This window comes from Aptenodytes forsteri, unplaced genomic scaffold (assembly GCF_000699145.1).
Source record: "Aptenodytes forsteri isolate BGI_AS27 unplaced genomic scaffold, ASM69914v1 Scaffold193, whole genome shotgun sequence".
NCBI lineage: Eukaryota > Metazoa > Chordata > Aves > Sphenisciformes > Spheniscidae > Aptenodytes > Aptenodytes forsteri.
This window is the reverse complement of record NW_008795405.1, coordinates 9,177,164-9,190,587: the sequence shown is the minus strand read 5'-3', so window position 1 is coordinate 9,190,587 and position 13,424 is coordinate 9,177,164. Positions and strand designations below refer to the sequence as shown.

Here is a 13,424-nt window from a genome sequence, read left to right as displayed (position 1 = left end):
GCGAGGTGGGTGTCGGTCTCTTCTCCCAAGTAACAAGCGATAGGATGAGAGGAAATGGCCTCAAGTTGCGCCAGGGGAGGTTTAGATTGGATGTGAGGAAAAATTTCTTTACTGAAAGAGTGGTGAAACATTGGACCAGGCTGCCCAGGGAAGTAGTGGAGTCCCCATCCCTGGAAGTATTTAAAAGACATGTAGATGTAGTGCTTAGGGACATGGTTTAGTGGTGGACTTGGCAGTGCTAGGTTAATTGTTGGACTTGATGATCCTGAGGGTCTTTTTCAACATAAATGATTCTGTGATTCTATTCTATGAGTCTATAAATGAGCTCACCATGGCTATTAAAGAGGATCATATGATTTCATTTAGTTTTGTAATATTTTTAGTGCTTGTATGTTACATTTAGCTTGAACTTATTCTTGCTTCTCAAAGTGGCATTTCTTAATAGCAACATTATATAGGTTAGTGATAGAGAAAAATAATTAGTAATTTTTAGTGTTCAAGTTGATAAGTCATGAAAAATGTTCTATCATTTTTTTGATACTGTTCCACTGTTTACTTGGGCAAATACTGGAGTCTTACATCACAGTTCAGTAAGTATCTCTTTCTGTAACAACCCTCCCATTTATATAGTTCTGCTTGCTTTTTTCTTTTCCTTGACCTTACCAATTATGCCCATACATCTGTTTGTGGGGTCATGGGGCAAGTCTTATTGGAGAAATGATTCATATAAAAAATGAAGTGGCAAAAAAATGTAGTTGCTTTTATCAGTAAGTTCCCGCATCCCTTTTGCCACATGGCCCCACAAGTATTTGTATCAATACATTTCAAGGGCATTGCGGAGGCTGGTTCTGTTTGTTCTAGCATTGATGCCAAAACCCATATTCATTAAACCACACCCTTATTTGTAGGTCTTTAGTCTAGGCAACAAATACAGAATAAAGATTTTACTCAGATTTTTTTCAAGAGAACAACCACATATGAATGCCTGAACCAAAACTAGTGAACTAATATATAAAGATAGATTATGGACTTGTTAATACCTAATTGGCTTGAATATTTTTTTAAGATGACCTTTTTGTGTGTTGAGATAGCTTTACAGCCTGTTCTAAGTAGCACATAAATTGCCAAGTCTCAAGATCAATGAATAGGCGGCACTCTATTCTAGGAGTCATTCTATAAAAGGAAAATTGTATACTATAATTTTCTGGGCTCGTATGTTACTCTGAAAGAGAAAAAATAAATGGATGCAAAGCTTATATTGCTTTTTATGTTTTCACTTCCATAGTTATCCAACTGAATGGAAAGCTGTTCATGCAGGCAAGTTCAGTATGTTTAGGCAACCTCTGTTATTAAAGAAATTGTGCATGTACCGAACCTAGCAGTTGAAAGCAGCAAGTCTTTGTAATCCTGGAAACTGAGACTGTACCAGTTCTTAATGTATGATTTTTCAAGAAGAAATAAGGAAAGAAACACCGGAAATCCGTAAGCTTGGAGTTTAAGATTTGAATTGAGACAGCAGGTGGAGCTGAAGGAGTTGTGCTTTTGAACCACTGCAGAAAGAATAGGATATGAATGAATCAAAAGAAAGAGAAGTGCAGAGCTTTTGTTGTGTTATTTGATAAAGAAAAATTCCTGCAGGATACAGTCATGTTGTCTTCTGAAGAAAATGAAATTGTTTAAAATGAGCATAAAGCATATATTAGAAAGTTGTGAGAAAGGAATATTTGTCTGTTTAAATATTGAGCTGAAATGGGATTTTTTTGAAAAAAAAAAAAGTATCTGCAGAATTTTTATATCAAGATTTTTGCATGTTTCATGGAGAGGCCTGAAGTTTTGAGGAGCAGATTTTTGTTTCTTAATTTTTATGTTTTACTTTGATTTTAGAAGAAATGGTCAATTAAGTACTGACAAACTAGGTTTGCATTTCAATTTCTTTCGTTTTCAGTTCATTAAAAGGATAAGATAAATGTACAAGTAGTCTTTCATCTAGTATACAGGAGGAATAACCAATCCAGTTTTGCATTCAATTTTGTTATGAATTTCATAGAAATCTATTTCTGAGGTTATAGATTATTTCAGAATACTCTCACTGACGGGAATGATGCCAGATAGATTGTTTATGCAACATGGATCTTTATCCATGGCGTGCAAGTGCTATTGACTTAGGAAAGTCCATGTTTCTTTCCAGTGCAAAGAAACATCAGATGGCAGGTAAAAAGAAGAAAAAAGTAGAAGTAAACAGAAGCATTATACTCAAATATAAAAAATATGTGAGAAAATTTAAATGATATTGAAATGTTTGCATGATCACGATCTAACTCTGAAGACTAGTATTTCAGTTTTATCTTTGTGTTTATTTATATAATTAGAATTATTCATAATTTTTAGACCACAGTCATACATATTTTTAAGGAGAAAAATAAAACTGACTTTTTTGGAGGGAGACTTATTTATATTTTACATTTTTAGGTCTATTACATTTTTCTAGGTCTATCATTTGAAAAGTTTTTAAATCTCATGAGTGCAAAGAAGGCTGCACAGTTATACAGTAATGAAACAAGGCAAATATTTACAGCTTTTGATGTGCAAGGTAAGTTTTTTCTCCTAAATATTTGGAGTATTAATTTAATTCTAAAACAATTAAGCAAAACAGAACACCTGAAGGAAATAAAAAGAAGTTAAGATGGGATGTCCTGGATGCTGCATAGTTAAGTAAAACAGTACCAGAGTAACAAAAATCATGATTATATTACTATAAATGAAGTCAGGGTCAGTAGGCTACGGCATTCTAGATGGTAGCTCTGGATTGTCTGTTGTACTCTGAGCTCCTCCAGCTGTTAAAAGAAATCTCTATCCATTCACTCTACCTACTTGCTGTTACTACCTCCCATTATTTCTCTGTTACTCATGCTCATATATCTCCACTCATTTATGCCATGTATTTTACAGATTTCTGTCCCTGGTGATGGTTATAGATCTTTTTTACTTCTCAGGATAGACCAAGGAAGGGAAACCAAAGCAACAAGGATTTTTTCTCATTCTTGGGAAGTAGATGTGGTGATTCTTTTTCGATCCTGCTAGACAGCAGAGGGTCTCCCATGACCAAACTGAAAAAAGGAAAACTTCATCGGCAGCCTCTGAGCTGATGGACATTCGGATGTTCCTTTGCCTTTTTCTTCCTGACCTAAGATAGGACTATGGTCCTTGAAAAGAGGGAAAGTGAAACATATGGCAGATCGGATGTTGGGATGATCAGATAAGCATCCACTCAGCTTTTTGCCATGAACTAAGAGTAGCTTTTGAAGTGTTATTTTTAGTGAGTTATTTCAAAGGACTTAACTGTTTCAAGCACTGTGCTTTTGTTTGTCTTGCTATCTGCTGCACGCAATCTGTGATAACCCTGTTTGAGATGCTTTAATTTCCAGTTGGATCTGGAAGTGAATTCATAACCTAAGTGATTGATCAGTTGATATTACTCTGATACAATGTATTCAGGATCTTAAGTCTGCAGCAGGATTAAATTGAAGGAGAAATTTTTTATGAAAGAAAATTTTTGAAACACAATGCTCAGAGTAACTAAGATGTCAATGAAAATGATAGACTTGAAATGTAATTTTGCATATTTTAGAGTCTATATTTTCAAAGTTTTGCAAATCTGAAATTTTCAATTCAAAATGTCTACTTTTAAAATTAAAACATAAATAATAGAGATGTAGATGTTGTAGGCACAGTGCTTTTGAACAGGGTTCACAGTGGCAAAAAGGAATTGTCAGCATAAAATCTTCCTTAGACTGTTCGTCTATATAATGTAGCCATCGTAAAATATTTTGTGAATACAGAAACTTAAAGAGTGTATAATCATTTCAGAAATGTGAATTGATTGGCTCACATGCAAACATAATTGTATTAAGTAGTTTAAAAAAAGCCTTAATTTATATTATTTTTCTCTTGCCTAATCTTGATTTAAAAGATAGAGGATTTTTGACTTCTGAAGACTTCAAGAAAGCCTTCAATTCTGTTTCTCCTAAATTATCTGAAAGAATCATAGTTGAAGTCTTCAGGTAAGATTAACAAGAGATCCTTATTCCTGGATAGCAGGCTTTTTGTTGTATATATTTCATTTAATTGAAATCATTAGATTCTCTCATGCAACTGAATCATAGAATCATAGAATCATAGAATCATTGAGGTTGGAAAAGACCTCTAAGATCATCGAGTCCAACCGTCAACCCAACACCACCATGCCCACTAAACCATGTCCCTAAGCGCCTCATATAAATAATATGTGTAAATAATATATTAGTTAATATAAATTGTATAAATAGAAGTAATAAAAATAATTAATTAAAATAATAAATATTACCAGATACAGAAAGTAATTTGTTGCCTGTACTGTTTCTAAGAAGCCTAAAACTATTTGCTTTTACATTTTCCTCCTGTAATCAGGAAATCTGCATTCAACAGCTGTCTCTTGAAAAATTCAGTTAAACTGTAGTGCATATTGTGAGGCAGTAGCGGTGAGATTTTTTGCAAGGTGAGATTGGCTCAGAAGTGAAAGGACAAAATTTTGAGAGTAATTTGCAGATCATAAAAAACTGATCTTACCTCTGCAGTCATCAGTAAACATTATTTTAAAATTTTTTTGGAAAACATTGCATTGCAAAGTGTAAAACTTTCTTTTTGTCATGTGAATGATATGTTTGGAAGTAACTGTCATTGAGAGAAGTCCTTCACTTTTGAAGACATGGCATCAGATAGCTTGCTGAGCACTATCTTTAAAAGGTGGTGTTGGATTTTAGGTTGGTTTTTTTTTTTGCAGTTGTCTGGGTTTTTTTTTTTGCGGATGTCTGGAGTCATGATACAAAGCATTATAGCAGAACAGGAATTGGTCTGTACATCTTTCAAGCAACTGGCATGCAATAGCCATACATCAAAGTGTAGAGTGACTAATGTCTTAGATGATACTCTTGTGTTTTTGCACTAAAGATGTAATATATTTGGGGGAGAGTAATTATTTTAAGAAGGTTTGAAAAGTTAGGTGGTATGTTTTTCTTGATGTCCAAGTGATTTTACTATCACTTTTTGGTATATTGTCAAGAAATGAATAGGCAAATGTAGGTAGAATAGCTTGAGGTGTTATCCTTTTAAAATATTTTTTTAAGGACATCTATGAAGGGCCTGATGTTCAATTTTTCTGTCCAGTGATTAAAATGGTTTTCTTGAATATTAATGCTTTTTAGGTCAGAAAAGCATATGTAGTTGCTGTTCATATTGTTTTATTTTGCATTTTTACATACATTTTTTCATTATCTTTCTCATTTGAAAAATTGTGAAATAAATTCAGACTTAACTTCATACTGTACAATAGTTCTGAAAACTTTTGGCCCATCTTTCTGTCAATGAAGCTTCCCAATTTCAAATTTAAATTATAATCATGATGAATTTAATAAATGAAGGAAAATTCAACCAAATGTTACAGTATACTGTGTATCTAAGTAAAGAAGACATGTCACAATCAACAGTAGCTCTAATGCTAGCATATTAGTCTGTAAATATCACAGTCCAGCAAATGAAACTTGTGATTGCATATCTATGAATGAGGCCTGGAACCTGAAGAGAAACATAGAAAAATTTCTTTTTCAGGAAGTTGTTTGCATGTTTCTTTGGCTACTCTTGAAAGAAATTGCACAATAGTATTGAGTAATACAGATTTCTTTAGGATTGAACAGGCCAAATCTGCATGGAACTCTTCAGAATTGTAATTTGAAATCAGAGTCCTAAATCCTCTTTTAGTTACACATCCTTTTTGGATATTTCTTTTAACTCTTGGTGTGTATGCTGAACTTTATGTAAGGAAACAGAGCTAAGACTTTTGTCCTAAATTGAGCTGTGCAATTGGATTAAAACTGTATGAAAAGAAAGCCACAGGGAATATTTTGGACATAGATATTTATCAGAAGCTTCAATGCATTTGTGGCGCAAAATCCGTATTACAATGGATTGCTAAAACATACAGAGCATATATAATTTCATATTTGTAGATAAGTTTCTTGTTCTTCCCTCTTTTTAGTACAGAGATCAAAATTAAGTTTTGGGAGTGAACATAGTTTTAAAATATTTATGTCGTGTTAAGTAAAATAATTTACAATACATATACAGGTAAGAAGTTTAGCATCTTTAGGTGTGATGACTCTGATCAAGTGTGAGTTCTAAAACTATGTCTATATTAGCAATTAATACAGGACATAGGGATCAGGTCTGTAGGGCAAGAAGTTTATGCTGGGGACCCAGTATCTGTATGACATTCATTGAGGGAGTTACTTGGACTAATTCTAGTCTGGTCAACAGACTGAATGATCACTAGAAGTTGGAGTGCTTTGGGTGCATGCCAGGAGCACATCTTTCAGTTTAATTTCATCTGGAAGGAATGCAGTTTGTATACTGCGATCACTGTGATGTTAACCATAGTACAATCAGTGGGGAAGACTGGGAGATTCAACTCAAAGGAGCATTCCAAATCTCAAGTAAAACAAAGCGACTTATTGAGACAAGGAAAAAAAAATTAATTGGTATATTTCAGAGCTTTGTGAAATTGTTATATGAAAAGGGGTTTTTATGTTTATTTATAAAATTTTCACTTTGGTGGAAAAGCTATCTCCAAACCATGTTAGGTACTGGTGGGTTCCTCTAATTTGGAAGGTTGCATGTATTATTTTCTTATACTTTAAATGAAGTAAAATGTTACAGAATAAGCTAAGTCTGTGGTTAGTGTCACAAAGGCTAAAAGGAAAGGGAAGGCAAGGAAGTAGGAAAAAAAGTTAAAGACATTAGCTTCTCTACTTACCATACAGAGCAGGGAATTATTTTCTGCTATAGAGTGTAATTCTCAACATATTCTTAGACAGAAAAATGAAAACAAGTGTATTGAAGGTACGCAGACACAAGGAAGGAAGAATATCAGTAAAAGATTTACATTAAGAATGAAGGGCCCCACAGAAGTCATTTAGCTTTCAGATCAAGTAGACTTGATTTGTAGGTGTGCAAAATGCTCATAATGAGGCATCCAGACATGTTGAACTGATTTTAACAAACTTGAGGCTTGAAAATGGAATTCTTGTATTTATCATTCATATATTTTATTAATATTAAAATAGTCTTAAAACATTTAATATAATATAGTAAGAAGCTAAACAATAACGGATTTTTTTTCTAACCTACCTGTAAACAACTGCTATGCTCAAAATCTTTTTATGACTACAAAGAAAAAACACCTGATACATAAAGTCAATATTTATTTTCACTATGTGCTGAAATCTTAGCAGTCTAGTCAAAGAATTATTATTAGTACATATTTGATAATTGCAAAAAAAGAAAGAAAAATAAAATAAAGAATACTATGCTACAAAAAGTTGCAATGCAGTTAAATATGTTATACCCCTCCTAACATCTACTGCTTTTTCTGTTGTTATTCGCAGTCTTCCACTGTCCCTCTCAGTCCTGAGGATGACAGGTTCAAGGCAGGCATGGTAGGGTGAGTTGCTGTTATCCTGACTTCTTCACCAGAAGGAATATGATATTCATATTGATGTTTTCTTCTCTCTCACTCTAGCATCCACTTTGGGTCGTTTTTACATGTTTTCTAACACAGTTTACACCTTCCTCTCTTCACTGGTCTGCGAGCCCACATTGCATCCAAATGTACTATTTATGGCACATATTACATATTTTAGATACTTGTTCTTTACTCTCTTTGTCATCCATAAAACCACTTCTGTCCAGCTCCTGTGTCTTCATTTCTTTAACTGACCATTGCTGAGTTGTTTATAGTCTTGGTCCTCCAGTGTTAGCCTGTGCCCTGCATCTTAACATCCCATGCCTGTACTCCTCTACTCTGTACGCTGTGTCTTTACATCTGAAGGCCTCTGCTATCATGCCAGGTCAATATTTCTCTACATCATTATCCTAAACTCATAAATATTTCATTTTACATAGAAGAAATTCTTGTTACTACTGTCTGTATAAAGCTATGTTTATACTGTATAAAGGTAAGAAGAACAAATTAGACATAGCCACCTGGTCCTTAAAAGAACTGCTGTTACAGATAAAGCAAGTAAAATCTCCAGGCAGGTCAAGCAAGTTCAGACAAAGTCTGACAAGCCTCAGTCCTCAGACCCTGCAAACTCAGTACAGAGTTTGTGGCCTGTTATTAGCAATGGCAGTACTGTATTTACTGGAATACAGGGCTATGAAACATACAGTTATCATCTCTGCTTTACTTTAACATTGTATATTCTTTTATAAATGTGTAAAGATGTCGTGAATTAATTTAATTTGAATTGGCAATAGAGCTTCAAGATGGAGTGGCGGTGGTGTTAAATGCTCTATTTTATGAAAGAAAAAAGATACCTCATTCAGTAGTGTTTCTAGGTATAGTAAGTGGGTGGTGGTTTGTTTTGGTTTTATTTAATTCCATGGGAATAGGACCAAACATAAAAGTGTTTTCATCTCATACTGATAAAATAATATTTAAGGTAGCTGTTCTTTCTCCTGAGGGATTGTTTTCTTACAAATGTCAGTAATATACTGCACTTAGCTGTTGCTAAAGTTTGCAAAGTGTGGGTAAGTTTTCAGTTTATATTAGATTGTATTAACTGACCATAATCTTGCCTGAACAGTAGCGGAACATTTATTGTTTCTGAGCTAATATTGCAGTTATATTGAACAAAATGCTCAAGTGCTTATCGTGCACCTAGTGTGCACCTGATTAAAATGCCATCGTGCCATAAAACTTCAACATTCTTGACACAGGAGTTGCAGAAGTACCTGCTAAGGTAAATGGTGTGATGAAATGCTCTTTCATGATGGGGGTCTTTGTAATGGGTAGCACACACAAGAATTTCTTTATAATAATGCTGCTGTTCTGCATGTAGCTACATGGATATGAAATGTGACAAGTCCTTTGCAATAATAATTTGTGATAAATGCCTGTCTGTAAGTGAACATCTTGTCTTTTAAAGTGGGATTCAAATTCTTAAAAAAACATTTCAAGTACTGTTTTCCTTTTTTGTTGTGAATATGAATGTCATATTTGAGTTATACAGTATTATTAATTACTGCTGCTGCGAAAATATTTGTCTTAGCTGTACCATTTGTTTAGAAAAAATAGCTTATTTGTATGCTAAATCCTTAGACCATGATAATGGAAATAGTGACAGAGGTAAGCTGAAAACCAGTCACATGTGAATGTGAGCGAACCTATAAATGATGAAAAATGTCTTACAAACCAAAAGTGGACAGAAAAGTCTCATACAGTTTTTAAAGCTAGCAAGCGTAAATCAGGTCTTAAGGAAGAAAAGAAGGCATTAATGATCTGCATTTTATGCTGCTGTGCCTTTAGATTGATAGGATCACACACTAGAGATATATTAGTACTTTTGTATGTATTGGTACTTTCCATACGAAAAATGACCTAATTGTCTTCTATTTCTTTCATGTAATTATCTAGTAATGAGAAAATAACCTGTTTTTCAGAGCCACCCCATGGAAGAAATCTTATGCTCTTTTATGCAAGTTTGATTTATAGACATGTACTGCAGAGCACAGTGAATATGAGACATTCATCTTCCTATGGCTAGTTGCCATGGAAACATAGTACACAGTACAATGTCATTCCAGCTCTGGTGATGCCTGCAGTAGTTTATTCCTTTGTTGTTCTTGTTTCTTAAGCAACTGTCTTGCAGCCTTTCATATTATCTCACTTCATCACCTATACAAGTCTTTTTCCTTATCTCTTGAGAACCATCTCTGATAGAAAAGACCCATTTTTTGTCTACCTATGCATATCAGTGTATGTACTTTTTTTTTCAAATCATAGGTTAAATGCTTGTCCCATGCCCACAAATAATATACCATTGCCCTAAAACTGGTAAGAGAAGATGGTAAACCAGACCGAACATCAAAGTATAAAGGACCTGGCTCAGCATCTTTATTTATTATCTCCTATCAGGGACTGGAGTTAAGAATGTTTTTCTGTAACCTCACTCCAGGAAGACAGAAAGTAAAAATAATCCAGCAGATTCTCCTACCTATCCTTAGCTGGCGTTTGTGAGGTGGACAAAAATCCAACAGCTGTCTTATAATATCTACTGCTTCACCCTTGTGAGATAAGAAAGGAGAGGAACTGGGGAAAAAAAGGAGATCCTCATAATTAACCTAAAAAACTACTAAGGGTGTTCAGGGTGTTGACAAGAGTCAAAGTGTATGATTTTTATATTGAGAAGCTGTACCCTAACACAAGGTCTTTTTCAAGGTAGTACAGTACCTATTTGATGATTCATTACACAGGGAACCGATACACAATTAAGGCTGTATGTGTCCCAGGTTCTGCCTAAGTGGGGTTGTATTTTGCAAGAAAACACATGTGGTTGAAAACATGTGTGGTTGAAAACATTTTGTAGAGAATCCTGAGTTAACACCTAAAGATCGATGTATCTTTTGGGTAATATTAATAATGAGTTTTGGTTTGTTTTTCCTATCTATAACTCTGTTACCAATTTTGTAATCCAATTAACCAACATACTTTGTTACTTGTGGTGGGTTGACCCCAGCCAGCAATTAAGCACCCACCCAGTCACCCACTCACTGCCCCCACAGGGGGATGGGGGAGAGAATCAGAAAAGCAAGAGCAAGAAAACTTGTGGGTTAAGGACACTTTAATGAGTGAAGCAAAGCAGAATACGGAATTTATTCACTACTTCTCATTGGCAGGCAGATGTTTAGCCGCTTCCTGGAAAGCAGCACACCTAATGGTTACTTGGGAAGATAAACACCATAACTACAAACATCCCCTCCTTCCTCATCCTTTCCCCAAGCTTTTATTGCTGAGCATGATGTCATAGAATCATAGAATGGTTTGGGTTGGAAGGGACCTTAAAGATCATCTAGTTCCAACCCCCCTGCCATGGGCAGGGACATCCCTCACTAGATCAGGTTGTTCAAAGCCCCGTCCAACCTGACCTTGAACACTTCCAATGATGGGGCATCCACAACTCTGGGCAACATGTTCCAGCGTCTCACCACCCTCACCGTAAAAAAATTCTTCCTTATAGCCAATCTAAATCTACCCTCTTTCATTTTAAAACTTGCCCCTTGCCCTGTCACTACAGGCCTTGGTGAAAAGTCTCTCTCCGTCTTTCTTAAAAGCCCCCTTTATATATTGCAAGGGCACAGTAAGGTCTCCCTGGAGCCTTCTCCAGGCTGAATGGCCTCAACTTGCTTAGCCTTTCTTTTATTGCAACAATATGTGATATCATAAGTCTCTTTACAGCATGAGCAACAAATTTCATATGGTATGGAACATCCCTTTGGTCAATTTGGGTAAACTGTCCCAGCTGTGTCCCCTCCTAACTTCTTGCCCACCTCTAGCCTACTCACTAGGGGAACAGAGTGGGAAAAAGAAAGCCTGGAGGCTGTGCAAGCACCGCTCAGCAGTAGCCAAAACACTAGTGTGTTACCAACACTGTTCTGGTCACAGATCCAAAACACAGCACCATTCGTGCTACTGTGAAGAAAATTAACTCCATCCCAGCCAGACCTACTGTAAATTCAAATTATTCATTTGTTCTAACACTTGTCTAATAAAAACATCACTAGCTAAGTCCTACAGGAACTGGGCATACTGTTCCTATTGAGCAGTAAGCCGTTATACATCTATTTCACTTCTAGTGAAAGCATGGAGCTTTCACTATAAATAAATTTGATACCAAATCATCCTAACAAAAATTTTAAGTAAAATTTCTAGCAGATATGACCCAGGTCTATCTATTTTTCCAATCCTGCAGAAAATTAATTTAAAATTTTGAACTTTTTTGTGTATCACTTTATCTGAAGAGAAAGGAACTGCTAAAACGATAGACATAAGCACACATACGAATTTTTGCAGGTTTGAGAGCAAAACCTAGCATGAGAGTGTTCTACAACATGCTGCACATTTACACGCTTATTCCTTCTAAATAGTTCAACGTACTTTTTTCTAATTTGGGAAAAAATAGTACATGAAATAAATCTTAAAATATTTTTAAGAGGTAGTCATTTAAATTAGGTTCATATTTAAATTAAAAATTTGTGCTTTTTCTATTTTTGAGGATATGTCCAAACAAGTGTTTGCAATTATGTTAGCAAATTTAAATAAGTCACTTGTTCATGCCTCTTAGTTATCACTCCTGCTGTTCACACTGGCCTTCTTTCATTGGTCCTTGAAGTGCAGAGTAAATTGTTTTAACATAAACCATTCTTAGTTCGCATGAATCCATTTTATTTTGCATTGCCATGGAGTAGGGATATGCACGTGGTCAGTTACCATAATACATTCATGGTAATACAACTTATTAAAATGTGTTAATGCCACAGTAAGTGCTTAGCTGGTCATATCCTCGGGGCTGTCTTTTAAAGACAGTTTCTTTCAGATGGGATAAAACTGTAACATATAATTAAAAATATTAGAATGCAGCAGCTATAAAATAGACCAAATTCACAACATCAAAGATTAATTTTTTTTTTATTATGAATAACATCTGGGATAATAGCAGCACAGATATCTTTTTTCTCACCTGCCAACATGCCTCAAATGTGAATCAGTTCTTTTAGCAGTAGCTTATATTTATTCGGTTTGGTGATCTCTTTACAGGGGCTACCTACACAGTTGCTGATTATTTTTTAATTGCATTGAACGATAGAAACTGGGAAAAAGACTGACCCCACCAAACTCATTTCAAATAAACTATTAAACAGCCATTAGATGACAACAATTCTTGTTCATTTTCATCCAAAGCTGAACCTCTGCCCTGAAGGGGAAAATGTTCCTTAAGCTCTTTCAGAGCATACTTTTTATTAAAAGTAGATTTTTCTGCAGTGTTAAGAATGAAAGATTTTTTGCAAAATGAAGTGCATCTTTTATTTGAAGTGTAATCTGTGATGTATGCTGATAGACTGAAAACCAGATATGTTTGGATTTTTTTTACTTTAATCAACAGAATAGAATAGACTATTTAAGTTGGAAGAGACCTACAATGATCATCTAGTCCAACTGCCTGACCGCTTCAGGGCTGACCAAAAGTTAAAGAATGTTGTTAAGGGCATTGTCCAAATGCCTCTTAAACACTGACAGGCTTGGGGCATAGACCACCTCTCTAGGAAGCCTGTTCCAGGGTTTGACCACCCTCTCAGTAAAGAAATGCTTCCTAATGTCCAGTCTAAACCTCCCCTGACACAGCTTTGAACGACTCCCACGCATCCTATCACTGGATACCAGGGAGAAGAGATCAGCACCTCCCTCTCCACTTCCCCTCCTCATGAAGCTGTAGGGAGCAATGAGGTCGCCCCTCAGCCTCCTTTTCTTCAAACTAGACAAGCCCAAAGTCCTTAGC

At 35.3% G+C, this 13,424-nt stretch overlaps 1 protein-coding gene across 1 annotated transcript in view; it reads left to right on the top strand.

Annotated features, from left to right (window-relative positions):
- Positions 1-13,424, top strand: part of EFCAB11 (EF-hand calcium binding domain 11) — a 74,864-nt gene that overhangs the window by 4,885 nt on the left and 56,555 nt on the right. Inside the window, exons 3-4 of the mRNA XM_019472484.1 lie at positions 2,489-2,590; positions 3,971-4,061. Coding sequence (XP_019328029.1) covers positions 2,518-2,590; positions 3,971-4,061 — 164 coding nt within the window. The 5' untranslated portion in view covers positions 2,489-2,517. The remainder of the gene's footprint in view (positions 1-2,488; positions 2,591-3,970; positions 4,062-13,424) is intronic.